The sequence below is a fragment of the Ambystoma mexicanum genome, chromosome 2q (genome assembly GCF_040938575.1).
Source record: "Ambystoma mexicanum isolate Mex_15411 chromosome 2q, UKY_AmexF1_1, whole genome shotgun sequence".
In the NCBI taxonomy this organism is placed as follows: domain Eukaryota; kingdom Metazoa; phylum Chordata; class Amphibia; order Caudata; family Ambystomatidae; genus Ambystoma; species Ambystoma mexicanum.
In genome coordinates, this window is record NC_090924.1 from 661,472,119 (window position 1) to 661,492,687 (window position 20,569).

The following is a 20,569-nucleotide window of genomic DNA, read 5'->3' on the forward strand; positions in this document are numbered from 1 at the left end:
GGAAGGGGAAGGGGAAGCTCTGAAAAGCACAGCTTGCTCGGAGCAGTGAGCGAGGACAGGCACAGAAAATTGCCAAGGACCTCAAAAGGCAACACATCAGTGGTTGTGCCAGCATGGAATGATAAATGTTGGAAGAAGTGGCACAGAGTGCTGGGTGGTTCACAGAGAGGTGGCATGGCACCAACATCCTGAAATGAGAAGGCACAGAGTGCTGGGTGGTTCAGAGAGAGGTGGCCTGGCACCAACATCCTGAAATGAGAAGGTAGGTGGACAAAGCAGGCAAAGTGTCTGGTATGGGGAATGGAGGCAAAGTGCTCTGCGTTCTTCAGTTAGCCTGTGGGAGGTGAGGCAAGGAAAGAAGGGATGCAGGGAAACTAGCTCACTGCAAAAGATTAAAGCTTGAGTTCCCTGCATGTTGATTGTATCACAAACGTTCTAAGGGTGTCAATGCCCTGGAAAACAGGTGATAGTTTCACCACAGATGCATCTAAATGAGTGCCTACTTGTTGTCACTCAGAGCATCATGTCTTGCAATCATAGATTAGAAGATGTTTCCATCAGTTATCATCCACAGACCAAAATGTATTTCTTCATTATAGAAACTGATGACTTCTACAATATTGTGTCTAAGGTAAGGTGCGTATTTTGTATGTGACGTCCAATACACTTTAGAAGCTGGCTCGTCTTCTCCTCACTGAGAATTGGGTTCCCCACAGGGTAGAGAGATGAGGGAGCAAAGCCCCACATTGAAATAGTGACCACTAAACAAATATCAGCAACGATATGCACCAGGTGTTAGATACAAGAAAGGAATACAAAGACTAAGTGATGACAACATCACCTGCAGTGCTGTGTCGAGACATGATGAGCCTCAGAAATAAATAGATATGATACCACTCAACACTTAGTTCCATTAGTAAGACATTTAAAAATGGGATAGAGTTGAGACTGAACAAACTGACATTCCGACCAATACTTCCAGACGTTCATTAAACTTGGGCATATCAAGCAGCACGCATTACAGACCTTTAGGTAAAGGGTTAGCGCAATATGGATAAATTGTGGTGATACTGTAGTTTACATTACTAAATGGCCATGTTTGCTACCCAATTTCAAATTTGTCATCATCATTAAGAGGATTCGGATGGTTTCCAACAAATCTTACAAAAACAATCAGGTTTCTAATAATGTTTCAATATGAGAGTCCCTATCACTCATTAAGATTCATTACGAACAATTACTGCACTTTATCCCTGTGTATTTTCGCTTGCACCCACGATGACTTTAAACTCATATATTGGTGGCAATTTACGTTTTCACTTGATCTCGGGTTTCTGCTATGGTATTACTATCAATTCTTCAGAATTAACATTTATATTTGTCAACTCTGCAATTTTAGGACCGATACAGATACTGCGCTACTGCTTATAGACTCAGTATCTGAGGATTCTTAGCAAAAATAAAAACGGATTTTTGGTACATTCACGACTCCTTTTGCCTTAAGCCATCTTCAATGCAAAAGGTTATCCCTGGAGTAGAAGAACAGTAAGGGACTCATTTCCTCATGGTGTTCACCACATAGAACACTCAGGTGGATTTCCAACTGTAGCACAGAAAAAAGTGTATGTTCCAATACGTACACATCTGCTCCGCATGTCAAAAATGAATGCATTTTGACCAGCATTTGATTTTGTTGCTGACGCAAAGGCTTTGGATTCCTCTGCAATCTGCCTGCTTTTAACAATTGGGACTATTGCCTGAGCCCCATTTTGTTGGCCTACCTATAACATTGGAAGATTCCACACCCAGTCTCTTCCTAAAGGATGCAGCAGTGATAAACAGTCTCCTCTATGTTGATGAGTTGGTACTTGGTACTTTTTACCTATACCCAGGGGGATAGATAAATATGTCCAACCTGGAGATATACTGCAAGCAATGTTCTATGAAATTGACCAAAACAAAAACAAAAGTCACCATATGCCATAAATGGCCAGAAAGCAAAGTAAACAGCATAGTTTATATTTTAATCAGTAAGAACATACCTTGGCAAACACTCACCTGGGAATTAGTTGTAGTGCCTCAGGAATGTTCTCACAAGCCAAGAAAGCAATTGCTAAGAAGACGTAATGGACATACCATGCTGTGATATCCAAACCACTTAGAATGAAGCCACACATGAGCCTCTGGATAACATTACCTCAATTCCATGTTCAAGACAATTCTCCTATTCCAATGCAATGTATGGCAATGAACGCTTAACTAAGAACCTGTCTAGTGAGAAAAGACTTCAACAATGAACGGTGATACTTTTGTCAAATATCAAGGTACACACCAATTAAATCTTACATTTCCCCTCTCCCTGAAAGCCATGCCCATCAAATGTATGATAGAAAGGTTTCTTTTCAACGTTTCCTGTAATTGTTTATTGGTCATGCCAAAGGAACATGATTGTATTGTCTTTGATCATTTTATATTGTATTGTATTTTAATGCATTGCACTAGCCCAGTACGCCCCCAATGCAATACAGAAAGGTGAACCCCACTTCAGAACTCACAAACCTTGCACATTACATTGCACCATTAGCTAACTGATGAAAGGTGCTTATAACTGTAGGTCGGGCATACACGTTCCTCACAAGGAACTGAACACCAGCAATAAAGCACAGCAAGGTGACCCCCACTGCAGGAATGAAGCAAGTCCACCTCAAACAGGACACCAACAAACTATCACAGCAGACCCTCAATGCAGGTTTGACCAACACAACTGTACCTCCTGCAGGGCACTAACACAGCAAAACGTGCAGGAGACCCACAGTACAGGATTCCCACTTATGAACCTCTACTGCAAGAATCAAAAGTGACCATTGCTGCAGATTTGACTCGTGTGCACCTCACACATGACAGGATTCCAGCAGTGCAAACCTGAAACATCACGCTCACTATCTCACTATGGGATAACACAAATCTATCTCTCACAGGATAGCACCATGGCAACCTAAGAAGGTGCACTCATAACAAAACATATACAAGTGCTACTCACACAGGGCACCACCGATGCACAGTGTCCCCCACTTCAATACTAAAAATAGAATCTCACTCTCACTCCAGGGTTGGATTTAGTGCACGTCTCTCTGTGTCAGTCACTCACTTCATTTTAAAAATACATGACATCCCATTGGTTTACACACTATAGGACCCCTAAATACGCAGGTCCTCTACAATTGGTTGGCACCGTATCTTCCTTTAGTATGTTTCCACCTACGTTAGCAACCTGCAGGCTGGCCATCCAGGTGTTGGTGAGGTTGCCTTAACTTTAGCTTCCCACCAATTAGCATATCAATTTATCATCACCTCAGTGGTCTACTGTCAATTAAGCTATTGAAGCTCATCCTTGAGAGTGCTCTTAGCTCTGGGAAATTTAGGAAGTGAGAAGCACAGTCTACCCTCGTGTGTGGGTGTGACCATCTAGTTCAACCAACTTCATGCTTCCATGTGACTGGAGACCATGGAATCAAGCCTTTTCATGCATTTAATATATATTTTTTTAATAAACCTCTGACATCTTCCTTGTTATGTTCATGCCTTCTGAACAGCAGTCTAGTTCTTTCACATGATTGTGTATCCAATGTCAGTTTACTCCAGTTTGATAAGACCTTAGCTTCTTGGCTCGTCCAGTCTTTCCTTCTGAAATTCATTTGTAATTCAACTTTCTTTTTAACTGCGGCACACTGAAAATGAGGCCTTTTTTGCTACTGTCCAACGTGCTATAAGACGTTTAGTGGAAACATCCATAGTTCTCTCATTCCTATATATGTATACGTTGGCGCTTGAGCAATCTATTCACTATAAGCTTAAAACTAGCTTCACAATTACTTTGCTGCTAGCGTTTCTTTTGCATCTGTACACGCGTAAAATAACTTGATATCTTCATCTATTTCTGTTGCATAAACGTGTTCACCTTAATCCAAAGATGTCCCTTATCCATATCACATTCTTGATGCGTTATAGAATATTTGCATTCTCTGGTCACTGTATCTCTTCTATGTAAGTCATCTTCAGATCTGTGTGACATATACTGACAATGGTTAGTGATATTATCATTCATCCTTGCCATTTATTGGCTGTGCTTCTTCAGGGATTTCATTCAAATAGCCATCATATTTCCTTGTATACAAATATGGTTTTCTCAATAGGTACCTTGGCTCCCATATTCTCTTAAGTACTGGCACTTTCACTGGTACTGGACAGAGTCCATACTCTGCTATTTGTCAATTCAACTGTCTGTGTATGTCACATACTTTGGTTTCCAGCATACAGGTAAAAGGGGCGGGTAGGTTGAGATGGGGGTAATTGGCTCCTCTACACTGTCCTTGCAGTGCGACATTTGGTGTGAAGTGCCCCGGAATACCACCTCCTCCCACTGGGCTCACCGGTCTGCTGTGGTTGCTTTGGTGTGCTTTGTGCTGCCTGGCTGCCACTGCTCTCCGATGGAAGGATGGAGCATCCTGCTCCCTCTTAGCCGCTCATCTGATTCCTGGTGTCCCCTGAATGCCTTGTGCTGTCTCCAGCCTCACATTGCTTGCCTCTGGTTCACCGGAATACAAGGAACAACGGTTCCCACAGTCCTCCTCCTTCCGGGATCACTTCTCTAGCTTCCCGCTCTCTGTCTGAGCACGCCTGCAGCAAAACTCTTGCCAGGGCTTCGCTCTACCTGACGGAAGGTGCCTGCCCCTTCAGGGTCTCTCTCTCTCTCTCTCTCTCTCTTTCTTCATCTGTTAGGTTTTTAAATATTCTGGCATTGCCCACTTCTCTCCAATGACTGGAGCCACTGTTGGCTTCAGTGCTCCAGGTATCCTTAAAACTCCATTACTCTTCCTTGTGCCAGTATTCTCAAAGGATTCATATACAGGAGATTGACAGTCGTCAGATCTTGTCATTCTATCTGTCACAGAGTTTTGAAGGAAGCCATCAGCAAGCTTTATGGGTTGTTGAAGGGGGTTATCACAATGTGCCATTAAGGCATGAGGAATGGAGGTGATATTCCTAAAAGGGAAAGGTGCATACTATGTCTCATCTGATGATGTCTGTCCCTTCCTCTTAGAATTGCCTCCCTTCATGTAATCCTCCCTTGCATTGCCACCCCCAGGAAAAGGACCAGGTAGCGGCTCCAGTCCTCTGGACCAAGGGTATTTATTCTAACATAAACTATATGTAATATGGTACAAAGTTTGTACTCCCGCCAACTTACTATACACCAATGCGACCACTCCCACACCAGCCCTAGATGGTATTATCACATCTGTTGTTGTGTATTATTGTACACTTTCTTCTGATGTACATGACAATTACAAGGAAAGCATGTTTTTCAAATAAGGTGGAGTAATACATCTCAAGTAACAATTTCTCCTTTGTCCATCCTCTCCAGTTTCAACGGCCAAACGATTATTCACCGCCTTTTCGATTTGGAACTGTACCCAATGGGAGCACTGAACGAAATATAAGGAATAACTACCCAGACATGCATCAGTATATGGTGAAATTTAACCAGAAAGGGGTGGATGATGCCCTTGTCAGCTTAAAAACTGGGTAAGTGTTTACCTCCCTGCACGTATCTGAAGCCTCGATCAGCTCCATATACAATAACATTACACCTGGAAGCCTTACAGTGAGGCTTTGTGCATCAGCATCTGGACCAGGTCAAAACTACCCTTGTAAAAATATGAATTCCAGAAATATGCGTGTAGTGCAAACTTGTACAAGTGAACAAATGTACTGAATGTATGTTATTGTATTCATTATGATGAGTGTAGAACATTGAAATGATGTCCAGCCGCAAGTGTTTTTGCGTGGAAGTTCCACTAGTTGCAAGTCTTTGCACATTCCTTGAGCACTTACATGGTTGACTCATCTTTAGAACAGAAGGGAATAGGATCTGATATTTGCAATTGTGAGTGTTCTGGTTAACCTGATGTGTAATTGCCTGTATGTTCCATGACTAGGTTCCGCACACCATGTATGCAAAGTAGCAAATACCGCTATTTTTGCACACCTCCAGCACATCCTCCTGTCAGACTGTAGCTTTCAGTTATTTGACTGACACCCGGGGGGGAGTACTGCAAGAAACCTGTCTCCATACTTCTTTTTATAAATGTGTGTTGCGAGATAGTCTTGTGTTGCAGATGGTGTTTAGATAGGTGTAGCTTGTAAATCGTATTTGCCTTGCTTTGTTGGATAGTGGGATGAGTCATGGTTCCACTACTCGTTTATATGTTAAGGTATCACCTTAGGGTGACATTTTGCCAGATAAATATTTTTGCAGTGACTGAGGTATTGGGTAATGTTAATAACAATGTCAGCGAGCACAGATATACCTGTTTTGTGCGTCCTGCTCCCTGAGTATTGCAAAGCGGTCTGTCAGCCCTTTGTGAAATAATAAATATGCTTGCATATCTGACCTGTTAAGATATCCAAAAGGGTTATTGTCTCATTTTCATGTTGGCCTTTAAATAAAAAAAAAATAGGGAATTAGCACTAATATCCACAGATAGAACATTATAGAGGATGTTCCCAGCACCACACTGCTTGTGAGTTATGTACACATTTAGTCCACCGTCGGTGTAATTGAACAAGCACTCCTCAAAAGGATTCTTTGCAAGTGGCCAGAAGAGTTTATTGGGCAAGGTTTTTGCCTCCTTAAGTGTGCATGGTTGCACTGCCAATGACAACCTATGGGAGATGGGGTGCACACCAAAGAGCAACAGACTTTACGGCCGATAAATGCTCCACAGTACACACCATCTTCAGCTTATGGCAGTATTCCCAGAAGCTTCCTTTCTGTGGCGGGGTAGTCTTGGAAGGTAACAAACCTTCGAAAGGGACAGCAAACTCTAATAAAGTATAAGTGGCGGGCTGTGACTGCAAACTAGCAGTGGTATTTTTATATATTTTATTTATTGGTCACTTGTTAGGTGCTTATACAATTAGCAACAACTGTTTCAAAGTGCCCACAGGGCAACAGGGTGGGGCCAGGATAGGTAGACAATGAGATAACAAGACAATAATTGAATGAAAAGTGCAATCAAATAATGAGGGTAAAAAGGGGGGGGACAAACCTACCATGCCTTGTGAGTGTTCAGAACGTGCAAGTGCAGGGGGGTTAATGGATAGGTGCTGTGGTGCTCGTGCCAAAGTGCTCAGAGTGAAGTGCCGATTATGAGAAGAGCGTAAGTGCAACCTCCCATGGGGAGGGTGAGAAAGTAAGTGCATTGAAAGACAGCGGCTGGTGGTATTACCATATACTGCTGCATTACCACACCATCCAAATATATGTTTGGCAGAAAGTTGGAGGATTCGTCTGCAGCCATGAGCGGGAGGTAAATTTGCCAATTTCCTGCCCAATTTTATTGGAATTACTGCCAGCAGAATTACCACCATGGTCATTCCACCAAAATGCCCCTTAGAGTCCTGATTAGATGTAAGAATTATGGTGTTTTTTCACAGGCACATCATACCTATGTGTTTCTACATTCCAAGGACTAGTAATGACCTGGAGGTGCAGATGAATTTGAGTCCCTGGAGCAATGTTGATAGTCTTCTTATTTAAAAACTGCATAAGGCATGCCAAAACATACAAATAACATTCACTGTATTAGAAATGAATAAAGGGTTGAATAAGCCTCTTATTTCAGGTTTCAAGTGACAAAGAGTCATACACTGTGATGGGGTTGTAAACATACCTAAAGTTTCAGTGAGCCATGGATTTGTTTTTTGTGGCACTTCTTATGTTGCTATTGCGGTAAAGTTATTTTTCACAAATTAAACTAAGGAGCATTAGAGGTGTATAAGGGTGGCAGGGGAACTATTATCAGTCTCCCCATCTACATGCAAGACAAACTGGGTGCTGGAAATCCCCTGCACCAAGAACGGAAGACCCAGCCATAGGACAACGTTCACTGTCTTTATTAATACTTCAGTGATAGGGATTGCAGCGTGAACAATGCAATATTCTCCACACTCCCCTTTTTGTCCAGTTTTATTAAAGCATGATGTCACAAAATGAGGTTACATCCCAAAAACCTAACAGGGAAAGGTACTGGGTTAGCAAGGTGAACTACAAACACATTCTAAAAGGGATTAGTACGATTATTGGGCAAGCCATATCTGGTGGCTCCTCCTGAGAACATGTCCATGTGTTGCAAATACAAAGTTACAGGTTAGTAGACAGTGATTGGCCAGTGCAAGATAGTGTATGCTTAACATGGATGGTGGTTAGGGATTGGGCAGAAAGGGTCTCCTCAGCCTTGGAGATTTGGACAATTACCAGGCCAAGGGCAACTATTCAAGGTAGTGGGAACGGCCACAAAGCTGCTGTATGTTCCCAATAATTTACCATCTCTGATCTCCTAGACCCTGAGACAGAATATTTGGCTTTGAACCTATTTACTTTTGTATCTTCCTGCTATCAGTTTAATGGGAACAGCCACCTCAGTCTGGCTCGAATGAACAGGCTCTGTCTTGCTGGTTTTGGTCACTTGTGTAGGGACCACGACATGGACATCTCTTGCTTGCAATTATGAGGATTTTCGGCCTGTCTTCCCTGCAGGTGTCCTATCTCTTTTGTTAACTTGAAACCTTCCTTCTCCCAGTGTCCTTGTCAGCTGTGCACAGTGTCCGTGCTGGAAGCCTGGTCTGCATGCTTCATCAGAACCAGCCCATCACCTCTTCTCTGTGTTCTCGAGTTCGATCTGCTTCTCCCATTCAATCCAATCTATCTGTGGCTTCCATCTTTATTTGCATGTCCGCACATGTCAGATGCATTAATAGTCATATGTATTCTTATGCGCCTTACGGTTTTGGCATAGCAAACGTTATGCATGTGTCAGTCCTCTATGTGAGTCATAAGCATGTTCTTTGTGTCTGCCAGCAATAATGCTAAATGTCTGCGTAACATGGTGCAGGAGTGCCTATGTACTTCATATCTAACGCATCTACGTCATGGTGTCTGTCGCAATGTCATTGGTGTTCTCCGAGGTTACAGTCAGTCCACTTGTTTGATCGATGGTATGCTCAGTGTTGGGTCATCATGTGCCTTATTATGACTTTTCTTGGCATGTTATGCCTTGTTATGTCATTCATTGTTTTGTTATACCTTGCCAGGGGTCAGTGTGCCTTGCTAGTCTGTGTTATGCAATTCTGGGCCATGTACTAAGGGACTGAAACGTGTAGTCACTTTACTGGCACTTCCCTTGGGACTGCCCACTGACACCTCACAGATTTAAATACCACAGCATCACTCAGCCTTAAAGAGGGGATTCATCAATGCAGTCGACATGCACCATGAACTAGCAATGGATCTGGCCACCCACTGACCACATTGCACATTGTAACCACACACATAACGGCTTCACAAGTATCATGCTTACAGCAACAGGAAAGGATAGTCTTTACTATACTGAAGGTGTGTTACACTATTCTTCCTGAAGTTTTATGTTTATAGCCATTTGCAAAGAATAAACTGCCCACAATGTAACCATTCTTAAACGCCTTTACGCCATTTATTACAATATAGTAAAGCATGATAGACATATGAGACCCATGGGGAATGCACCCACCACTTTGGTTTCACCTCACCCAAAGAAAGTGAAACGCGCACGCCACCTTATTTGAAAATACACATAAATACAAAAGGACGCTCTTGCTCCCTTTCCACCACCAGGTCCAAGGTGTATTCCCCTTGCAGTTCTCTATGCTTCAGTAAGTTGAAAAATGCAGCTGACCTTTGAAGAAAGTGCAAATTGGGAGCACATAAAAAGCCACGTCTCCTTGCTGTCTTTCACTCTACATTATCCCAGTGCAGACTGCATAACCACAATTACAGCAATACCCTGACCACAGCTCTTTTTTGTGTCTGGCACAGCAGAACTGACATATGAAGGTGGTCGACTGTCTAACTGTAAACCCGGGCAACAGAAGGTGGTGAGGAGCAAGGAAAGGGCTTGGTGTGATGAGAAATGAAAGGCAATTAGTGACAAAGAATTTGTGACTGAGCAATGTGGTCAAGGGAAGGAGGCACATGCAAGCTAATAGGAGGGGATGAATGAACAGTTAAAGGATGAGGACAAAGGAGAACAGAGGTTTAAAAGTTAATTTTAAGAAACAGGTTGGGAAAATCAGAATGCGGTGCAAGGGAAGGGCACCATAGAACAACGGGTAAAAAAAAATAGGATAAATGAGATAGAGGTACACATCTGAAACGGTAGGTCAGCAGGTTGACTGTTGCTGTGATCTATGTCTGACCTGCTTGCCATTGCATTCAATTGTGGGACTGACTTGACCCCTGTTCTCTTTTCTGATCAAGTTATGCATTCTTGCTTACTGAACAAGTGTTTCAATTACTACATTTTCTGGTTGCAAAATCATGTGAATTGGTGTTTTGAAAGCACACACAATTGTACAGACTAAGATTATAATTATAGTACACTTTCATTATAATTATGATCTTAGACTGTATCTCAGATTTATTTATCTCAGGATAATGATGATTAATAGGCTTTCGCCTCGATACATTGATGCCTTGAAAACTAGATGTATGTACCGGATACTAGTTTAGCCCTTTAATAACAACTTTGCAAAAAGCATGTTTTTGTTTGTAATATTGAAGATGGAATAGGAAAAGATGAAGTCTCCCTTGCTTTCTGAATTGGAAACTGTGGTGCAAGGAAGACAAGGCTCCAACCCCCAGCTGCCACACTTCATACATTATGTGATCATGACAAATCATTTTTCATCACTCTGTCTTACTTTCCTTAACTATCTGTAGAAAAAGCTTAATTTGTATGGGTTTATACTCTATAGTGTTACGCCATACATCATTTTAACAATGCATGTGAAGCATACTGGTGAGGAGGCAGGATGACAATTGGAGGGTCTTTTGTTGTGGGGGTGGGTGCACACGGTGCAGGTATGGGTTTTGTGTTGTGGGCTGAGGGGGCAGCTATGGGGCTTTTGCTATGCAAGCTCATGTTTGAATCTGAGAGCAAACCCGGACCCCCTACTTAAGCAAAGTCTCTGCTCTACCAATGAAATTATCTAGCATTGCCACTTCTCTACATTGTTCCAAAACTAAAGATGAGATTGGAAAATATGTATTTTGCTGCTGTCAAATTAAAAACTGTAACACATTCGAGACTGGGCTCAAATCCCAGCTTTCCCATTTCATCAATGATATTATTCTGGTGAAATAATGTTTCTAGGTTTAGTAAATGAGGGAATTTCCAGGGATTCTGGGTCTTTAAGAAACAACAAAAATAACTGAAAAATATGTTACATAAAAGCAAAGTAATGTCAATAATGTCTCCTATACATACTTGAGAATGTCTGGGAGAGGTTGGTATTGAGATTACCTGCTCTTGAATGTTCGGCTGCTGTACTATTTGCTTGGGCCATTGCACTATGGGCCAGAAAAGTAACCTTTCCCCCCAGGCCGAATGTTGCAAGCCCTCCCCTAAATAGAGCTTAATGAGAAGGGCTGTAATGCAGTTAGAGCTTGGTGGGGGAAAAAAAGGGAAGCCTCACCTGAGGCTTTCAGTGAAAGAGCCTTTCGTTGTCCCAAAGCCCAGGGCACTGTATGTAAATTGTACAACTGGACGCTTGGAATGCAGCCTTTACATGTTGTTAGTGCTTCCACTCTAAGTTTGTTTTCTGGTTTGTGAGTGGAAACAGGGAGAAGAAAATGCAGGCTTCTGTTGGTGGTTAGAGCCTGGATTTCACACTTTCAGATTGCCTGAAGAGAAGACGCCATGCTATTTGAACTAGCTAATGTCCTTACTTCACTGATAACAAAAAGTATTGTTTTAAATGGCTCCTCTGCAGCACTTTCAGACTTTCATGTAGCTTGTTCTTGCTTAATTAAAAATATCCATGTAACAAAAAAATCCTGATCCGCTATGTAATCAAGGAAACCGGATCACACTAAACGTGCCTTTTATTGCTATTCATGAGCTGAATTGCGTGTGCTTTCAACTACTTCATTCTTCTCCGGCCGGCTAATATATGGAAAATCACTCTTTTGTCACGGATAATGGGTTTAGATGTGGGTGACTGAACACATTTTCCATAAAATGATTATGCTTTTCACATTTTAATTTGCTATGTTCCACTGGTGACATGGTATAAGTGCTGTCTGCGCGGTAACATGAAACCACTACTGTGAAGAACAAGGTGGATATTGTAGCAGAAATGAATCAGCTGACAGCCAGACACCACAGCACAGTTATATGGTTTCATTGTACTGCAATATGAAAACCATACCATACAATACACGGGGCCATTAGCAAAGGAAAGAAAGCTACCAGATGAGTATTTTGCAAAACATCTAGGAGCCAAGATGCTTAGGGCCTCATTACAAGTTTGGTGGTATGCTAGTGGTAAGTCTGCTGCAATACCACCAAACACAATTATCTTTATCGCCACTACAAATTATGTCGATTTGTGGCGGTAAGGCAGTGGAATTATCTCCAGCATTTTGCTGGAGGATTTTCATCCACCTCACCACCAAAGTTGTAGTAGGGCAGTGTAGTAATGGGGGCTGTAATACAGTGGTAACAGAGTTACCACTGCTTTACCGTTGTTTTTTCCAGCACAACCATACTTGTAATGAGGCCCACATATATCCTTGGTTGCAAGGGTAACAACAAATGTTATTTTCAACACCACCTGATTTAACGACCGCACTGATTATTTTTTTAAATTTATTTTTGCATTTGTAAAGCGCACTGCAGCCCTTGGGCATTGAGGCGCTATGTGAAGGTTTAGGGAGGCTTGATTCAGGGTTTATAGGTGAGGGACAGCAGAGACTTAAAGACAGAACTCGTTACGGTTAACAATGGACATTTTCATGACAGTTTCAACACAATTAGGCAAAAAAGCAGTACATTGTCAAAATCAACTCACAGTATATATACCATGGGTTGTCAGACAAAGAGTCTAGATTTAATGGCCTTCCTGAAGGTTGCATTGGAGCCAATCCCCCTGATGATGAGCCTATGAGGCTGGAGGAACACATGACCATCATATGGTCGTCCTTGTGAATACTCCATGTAGTAAACAGCAGCTATTTATGAGATTATTGTCAAACATGTTTACTATTTTTAAAACACCTGACTTGCCGAAAACTATTTTTTTGTGGTTATGAGAGAGATGTGCTACTACCTCTCTGCATATATTGCTGAAAAAAGTGCACCCGTGGAGGCTTAGAACATGAGTAATATTTAGCCCATCTTCATGTCAATCCTTCAATGTAAATCACTAAATCACATACGTGTGTTTCCTGGCCCTTACAGTGCATTATAGTGCAAGGTGCAATACAGTAGGTTTTGCTACTGTATCCAATGCATCCCACCTCCAAACCCGCACCCCAGACAGGGATGGAATTGCATTTATTATGATGTTTGAAGAATACATGCAGAATTTCAGAAAATACTGAAGGCAATATTTCAGGAAATCCACGTTTCATCACTGGTATAGTTCATATTAAATCTGATGTATGCAGGTTTGGGAAGGTAGTACAATCCACCAGTGATACTAAAACAGTTAATGATGGTGAATTAAAAAGAAAATACATCTGAAACGACATACAGTCTATTTTGAGAATGTTAACCTAAGTTCTTGTATAGTGTTTCATGCTGTATTCCTCACGCTTCTAAGCAGTGCAATACGTTTTCTTTCACAATGTAATGGTCGTCAATTTATCAACCTCAGAAGACTCATGAGCCAAGTGAGTCTGGTCGTTTGATTGACATTTGCAAAATGTAGGCTGGCCACTTTTTTAGGATGTGTGCTTAACTTGTGAGATATCCATTCTGGACAGAACATATACTGGGATATATTTTAACACATAGCTATAGTTTTATCATATTTGAATAGACTTAGAGCTGATATAGCCCTGCTACAGGAAACACACCTAAGTGTGGATAAAACAGACAGATTGCATAGGGGTTGGGTGGGCAATTTGTGTGTGTTTGTTTATAACACTCACTGTAAGGGGGTGAGACTATTCATTTAAGAACATTCCTGTGAAGGTGATCTCCGAAAAGAGGGATACGGAGGGCAGGATGGTTTTGGTTTGTCTCTGCATTCAAAATACAAAACAAACAGTATGTAATGCGCATGCTTCTTCAACCAATGGGTAGATGTTCTTTAATGAAAACATTATATTGGGCAGTGACTTCAATGAGGTTCTTGACCCCATGTTGGAAATAAGTTGTTTCTTGCAATGATAAAATTATATTAACCAAGGCAAGCGGGAATCAAGGAATTCAGTTCTCAGATGGTTGGAGACTAGAACATCAAACAACGAGGGAGTGCAGTTTTTATTCAGGAGTGCATGACTTTTACTCCAGAATAGAATACATATTGATGTCGGCGATGGTTACACAGAATTTTTTACCCAATGAGATAGGGAATATGCACACTTCTGATCACGCTCCGATCATGATGGATGTGGCCTTCGTGGCAAATGAATTCTACTTTGCAGGGCAATGATGAGGTTCATAAAAGGATAGTTAAGTTTCAGTCAGCTTTTAGCACACCATCTGAGGTTGTTGAATGGGGAGAGAGCCATCTGTGCCAGTAGGACAGAAGATGGGGGATGGGGGTAGAACATATAAGCCTTATAAAATTAACTGAGAATTCAGAAACGTTTACAAGGGTCTTTAAAACAGTGAGCCAGAAATTGATGAAAGTGTAATGAGTTCCGTATGCATGCCTAAGCTGTCAATTATGGAACAGCAAGAATTAGACAAAGATCTGTCAACCCAGGAACTATTGAAAGTGGCGTTGCATCTTAATGTGGGTAAATACCTTGGCCCAGATGCTGTTCAAGTTGAATTCTTTAGGTTAATGCCTGTGTTAATCTTTGGAGCACTGGAAAGGATGTACAACACCTCTTTTGTGAAAAGACTATTTCCATTAACATTAAAGCATGCACATATCACGCTACTCCTTCAGAAAGGAAAGGACAAAACTTCACCAAGTCGCTATAGACCAATCAGTCTTGTTTAGTTTAGTTTAGTTTAGTTTAATTTATTATTTGATAATGCGCTCCAAAACCCACGGGTAGCCTGGTGCAGCAGTAGCTGTTGCAGTGCATAATTAATTACAGTTTTTGCAGTGCATACATACGAGATATGAGTACATCACATCACACAGGAAGAGGATAGTCTAAGTACAGGTTTCAGGACGATAGAGGAAAGATAGTCTAAGTACAGGTTTCATGAAGATCATGATAGATGCGCACAGCAAACCAGGAACTACAGCAGGGGAACAGTTTGATGGGTGTCATTAGTCCAGAGACAGTTTTTCACGTTACATCTGAATCTAAAGTAGGGCTGATCGACTCTCAATGCAGTCGGGAGTGCATTCCAGGCACAGGCAGCTCTAACAGGGAAGCTAGCTCCGCCCGATTTTGTTAGTTTGAATCTGGGGATTTCTTGTAGGAGATGGTTAGAAGCTCTGGTGTGGTGATTGGAGGATTTTCTAGTCAATCTAGCAGAAATATATGGGGGTGTAGTATTGTTCAGTCCTTTATAGGTGAGGGATAGCATCTTGAGGAGAATTCTGTCACTAATTTTTAACCAGTGGCGGTCTTTCCTGATATCAGATATATGCTCTCTGCGGGATATGTCTAAGGCTGCTCTAAGAGAATTGTTCTGCAATATTTGCATTTTTTTTATGACAGTTTTGTTGGCGCCTGCATATAGGGCGTTGCAATAGTCCAACTTAGACATTATTAGAGCGTTGGCTAGTGTGATACAGTTGGTTTTGGAGAGGTACGGTCTACAGGCCCTGATCAATTTACAGGTGTAGGCTGTGGAGGAAGCCAAAGAGTTGACTTGTTTTTTAAGAGATTGTGCACAATCAAGGTAGAAACCCAGTGTTTTCACATCGGTTACCACATTGATTACATTCCCATCTATATTAAAGGCAGTGTAGCTGGGGCAAAGCTTTTTAAGGTTATGTCGGAACCCAAGATCAGTATCTCTGTTTTGTCGTCATTCAGGAGGCCATCCATGTCTGAATGAGGAGGTAGATCTTATTTACTAGAGTACTTTTTGTAAAATATTGGCCAAAATTCTAGCAATACGCTTGGACACAGTCATTCAGAAGTTGGATCATGTGAAGCCAGCTGGGTTTGTAAAAGGACATCAATCTGCAGTGAACATGCAGAACCTACTTCTAGCTATGTTTTAGAATAAGAAGGTTACAACTGATGTGGTGGCTCTATCACTTGATGCATAAAAGGTGTTTGATCACATTGAATGGAGGTTCCTGTTTAGAACACTGCAGGAAATGGGGCTTGAAGTTAGCATCATACTTTGGAACAGGTTAATGTATTGTAGCCCTATTGCTTCAATTGTAACTCATGTTTTTGGTTCAGTGAACTTTGATTTAAAGAGAGATACCAGACAAGGATGTCCACTTTTTCCACTACTCTTTATATTAGCAATGGAGCCTTTGGCAAAGTGGATTAGAGAGGATGAGAGAATACATGTCATTGGCTGTAGAGGAATGAAGCAGAACATATAGCTTAATGTGGATGACATACTGTTGGTATTACAGGAACTGGAAAGTTCCTTAACTGTTTTGATGGGGAAGATCAATAGTTTTGGACGGATCTCCAGATACAAAGTCAATTGGTCTAAATCTGAGGCTCTGCCTCTTACTATATTTTGTTGCAGGGGGAGGTGATAGACTTTGAGTTCTGCTGGTGTAGTGACAACATTAATTATCTCTGCATTTAGCTCACAAGTAATCCAAGTGAGATGATGAAGGTCTAAGATCCATGGATATGACTACATTGAAATACGACCTGGAGAGATGGTCGACCCCAAAATTATTGTTCTGGAGTTTGTGTTAATGCTGTTAAGAAGATTGCTGCTCACAAGATTATTACATTCTTTCAATAATCCAACTCTTCTGTTTGTTTATAGCTTACACATAAATAGACAGATTTATTCAGTGTTTCCTGTGGGCTGGGAACCCATCAAGATTGGCATTGTGGAAACTCCAATTTTCAGTAAAAATAGGAAGGAGGGTGGATGTGCCAAACTTCAAGTAATACCATGTAGCCTTTTTGTCCCTCCATCTTTTGCCATTCCTGGAAGAAGAACTGAGGCCTGAATCACCGCCCAAGTGATTTAAACAATCGCTCAAGGAAAGGTTAGGTTGGTGGATGGAGATGCCAATTAAATAGGGGATGGACCCATATGTGATGGACACATTTTAGTTTTGGTTTAATCCCAGAATTCTTCATGATCAAAAGACATTGTAATGGCCTGCATTGCATGATATGATATGATATTACATGTATAACGCATCTGTACACAAGTGTTTTTAGGCATCTGTCAGGGCTGCAATGGATTGCAGACTTGATTGCAGACAAGAGTTGAACTCCTTTCAAATCTTTGACAGAGAATATGAAGATGGAGGATTGCACATACCATGATTATACGTCATTAAAAAGCTTAGTTAAAAAGGCTGAGAACTTGGAGGAGAGTAAACGTGGAATCAATGATTTGGCACAGCAAATTACACATTTTGGAACACAAGGACACATGGCCTCAGTGACATATGTTGCACTAATTTGCTAAACAGATGGTCTGAAGTTCTGTGGAGAGAAATCACTGACGGGGAGTAGCGTGTGTTTTGTGAGAATGTAGCGTAATTCTCACTAAATTGGAGAGACAGAGCAAGAACAATTAAGTTACTAAGCAGTGTACACTTCTGATGTGTTTTGGGGCTGCAAGCACAGAAGGGGAATTGGAACTCTTGAGCATATGCTCTGGGAATGTGGTCGTGTAAGTCTGTTCTGGCGGGACGTCCCTGGAACAATAAATAACGTTTTAAGAACTGACTTGGGATTTACATTTCAGACTTTAATTTTAGGAGGGAACTCTCAGATTTCAGGACTTGTCATTCCCACAAAAGTGTTGGTCACTGAGAGCTGCCATAACAGGCAAAAAGATGGTATTGGGTGCTAGGAAAATGGCATTTTATGGGGTGTGGGAAATGCACAGGATATCATTGGTGTCCTGGGTTTTATGGAAATACAGAACAAAATTGAATCTCCATGAAGAGTTTGGTTCCCCCATTATAGATATTGCATTATACTGTTACTTGTCTAATGGGAACTAGTCACAGGACTTAATTGCATTAGTGTAGACGTCTCAGTTGTTTATCTGATTGTATATATTATGCTGTTACATTCCAATTTTCCATTAAATTTTCATGATTGAAAATATCAAAAAAAGGAAAGGGAGATAATGAAATATACAGACTCTTGAATATGGTGTAAAGACAACCAAATATCAAAAAACCAAGACAATGAAATGATAATAAACAAAATATCATGTTACAAAAAAAATAACACATGTGTCCCTTACTGTCTAATGGTTGGGGTGATTTAGCCAGAATCATTTTGCTTCTAGTCATGAGATGATGCCATACCACTCATTCAAACATGAAAACATTCTCTGATTTTGTATGCCCATGTCTTATTTTATGTTATGTTATGTTGAAGGTATTTGTATAGCATACCGTCACCAACGAAATTGGTCCCCAGGCACTCAGGCAGATCTGTAAATGAGAAGGCGGGTTGGTTAGTAAGGTGAAGAGGGAGTAGGATATTGAGAGAGGTGGTGTCCTGTTGGTGACTTCAGTTCGGTATATACCGTGCGCTGAGCTTTGGTGTGAGTATCAGATCGAAGTCAGGCCTCGTATGCTGTTGGTGCGGCTTATGTGTTGTTTGTTTATTGTTGCGGTGTGGTGAAGTGTGTGCATCTTGCTGTGCGAGAGGTGGTTGTGTGGGTTTCTGTGTGAGTTACTTATGCAGAATTTGAGCTTTTTTGGTTAGTGGGTTATGTCATGAAGATGGCCTTCACAGTTAGGCTAGGTGCCTAGAGTTAGGAATGATGAGGAAGTTGATGGTTTAATTGCAGCATGAATGATATTAAAGATCTCAAATGATGATGAATAGGTTTTGTCAGGTCACTGCTACCTTGAGACATTCTACCTGTATAGTGTGTGTTTTGTGTTGGAAGACTAATTTTTTTTAATAATAAGGGACCCTGAACATGTAAATGCTTCTGGAGTAATTGGTAGACATTCATAATGTGAAATTCATAAGGAGAAATTGGAAACATTCAGCCTCATAACAATGTTGGCGGTGTGGTACAGAATTGGAGGTCACTCTGCTACATCCATTTTTACCGCACACCAAACTCAAAGTTTTGTAAAAAAAAAAAAAAAAAGTTTGGTGGTATTAGCACTATTGGAATTACTGTGGTAATTCTGCTGATTTTTGGAGGTAAAGTGAGAGAGCTACCTACAGCGTCATTGTTAGAATGTGACCCTTTTTAGTGAAACAGGGGACACTTATGGGAAGATAGCTAGACCAATTCACAATAGCTTGGGGAACAGTCAAGGCTAGGTCACAGGAGAGTGTGTGGTGATTTGGGGTCTTTAATGAGCACACACAGTAAGACACCAAGAATTAGACAGTACTATACAATTTATTAAGCCCAAGAATAAACACCAGTGAAATATGAAATGCACAGTAAAAACACCACTCAAACAACTCACTTTGTAAAATATATACAGTCACTTTGGACAATGCTGTAAAGTGTGGAATCCCGCCAAAACATGTAAGTGAAAAAGAAAGGCAAGCTTTTTAACATTGACAATCCTCAGAGATGGATAATCCTAATATTATGGGCCTGATTCATGGAACGTTTTCCTATGGGATTTTGCTATTATAAAACACTTCCATGAATCAGGCCGATGTCCAGCCCTACGATGAACCTTGTGATCAATGTTAGATGTGCGTGTAAAAGCGCTTGGTCAAGCGTAAAGTCAGAAAGGACAATATTTAAGGAGCTGGCAATGTTAGAGGAAGGATTTGGAAGAGTAGAACACGGTTCCAAGAGCCAGGGGAGGGTCTGTGATGGTGAACAAAGCTATTCCCAACTTTCACAGTACTTTAAGAAGCAGAGGCTACCTAAGACAAAGGGACGACCACAAGTGATTCTCTGTGCGTAAGTGGTTTCAGTACTCACCAATCTTAACTCAACCCAGGTCCAAAGTTGGCAGGTCTGAAGAGGGTCGCCAGGGGTATGATCTTGTGCCCTCGATTTGGATTCAAAATGCACAGGGGCTGCGGATGCTGTTGTGGTTCACACCAGTAGCTGTATATCTCGACTCCGATGCAGGAGAAAGAAAATACTGATGCATACTCCGGGCACTTGAAGAAATGCGGAAAAGTCACCTTCAGTGACTGCCACTGTCACACTGTTACGAAGGGGCACCCAATGCAAGCAGTGTGATGCATGTTTTTTTTCATGGCCCACAGCAGCTTGGATAACAAAATATGGCAAGAAGGTGCTTTTCAGTGCAAAGCTAGGATTCCTCAAAAGTTTGAGGCAAAACTCGATAAGACAACGTACATGCATGGATGCCAAGGATCGAGCTGGAAAGTTCACTGGATGGCCCATGGACACTTCTGAACAGGCTCTTT

General features: G+C 41.4%; 1 protein-coding gene across 2 annotated transcripts in view; it reads left to right on the forward strand.

The window, feature by feature from the left end:
- GRIN2A (glutamate ionotropic receptor NMDA type subunit 2A) overlaps positions 1-20,569 on the forward strand; it is a 2,125,912-nt gene that overhangs the window by 1,766,420 nt on the left and 338,923 nt on the right. For both annotated transcript variants that reach the window (XM_069647845.1, XM_069647844.1), the window contains one exon: positions 5,426-5,586. In XM_069647845.1, the coding sequence (XP_069503946.1) occupies positions 5,426-5,586 (161 nt within the window). The remainder of the gene's footprint in view (positions 1-5,425; positions 5,587-20,569) is intronic.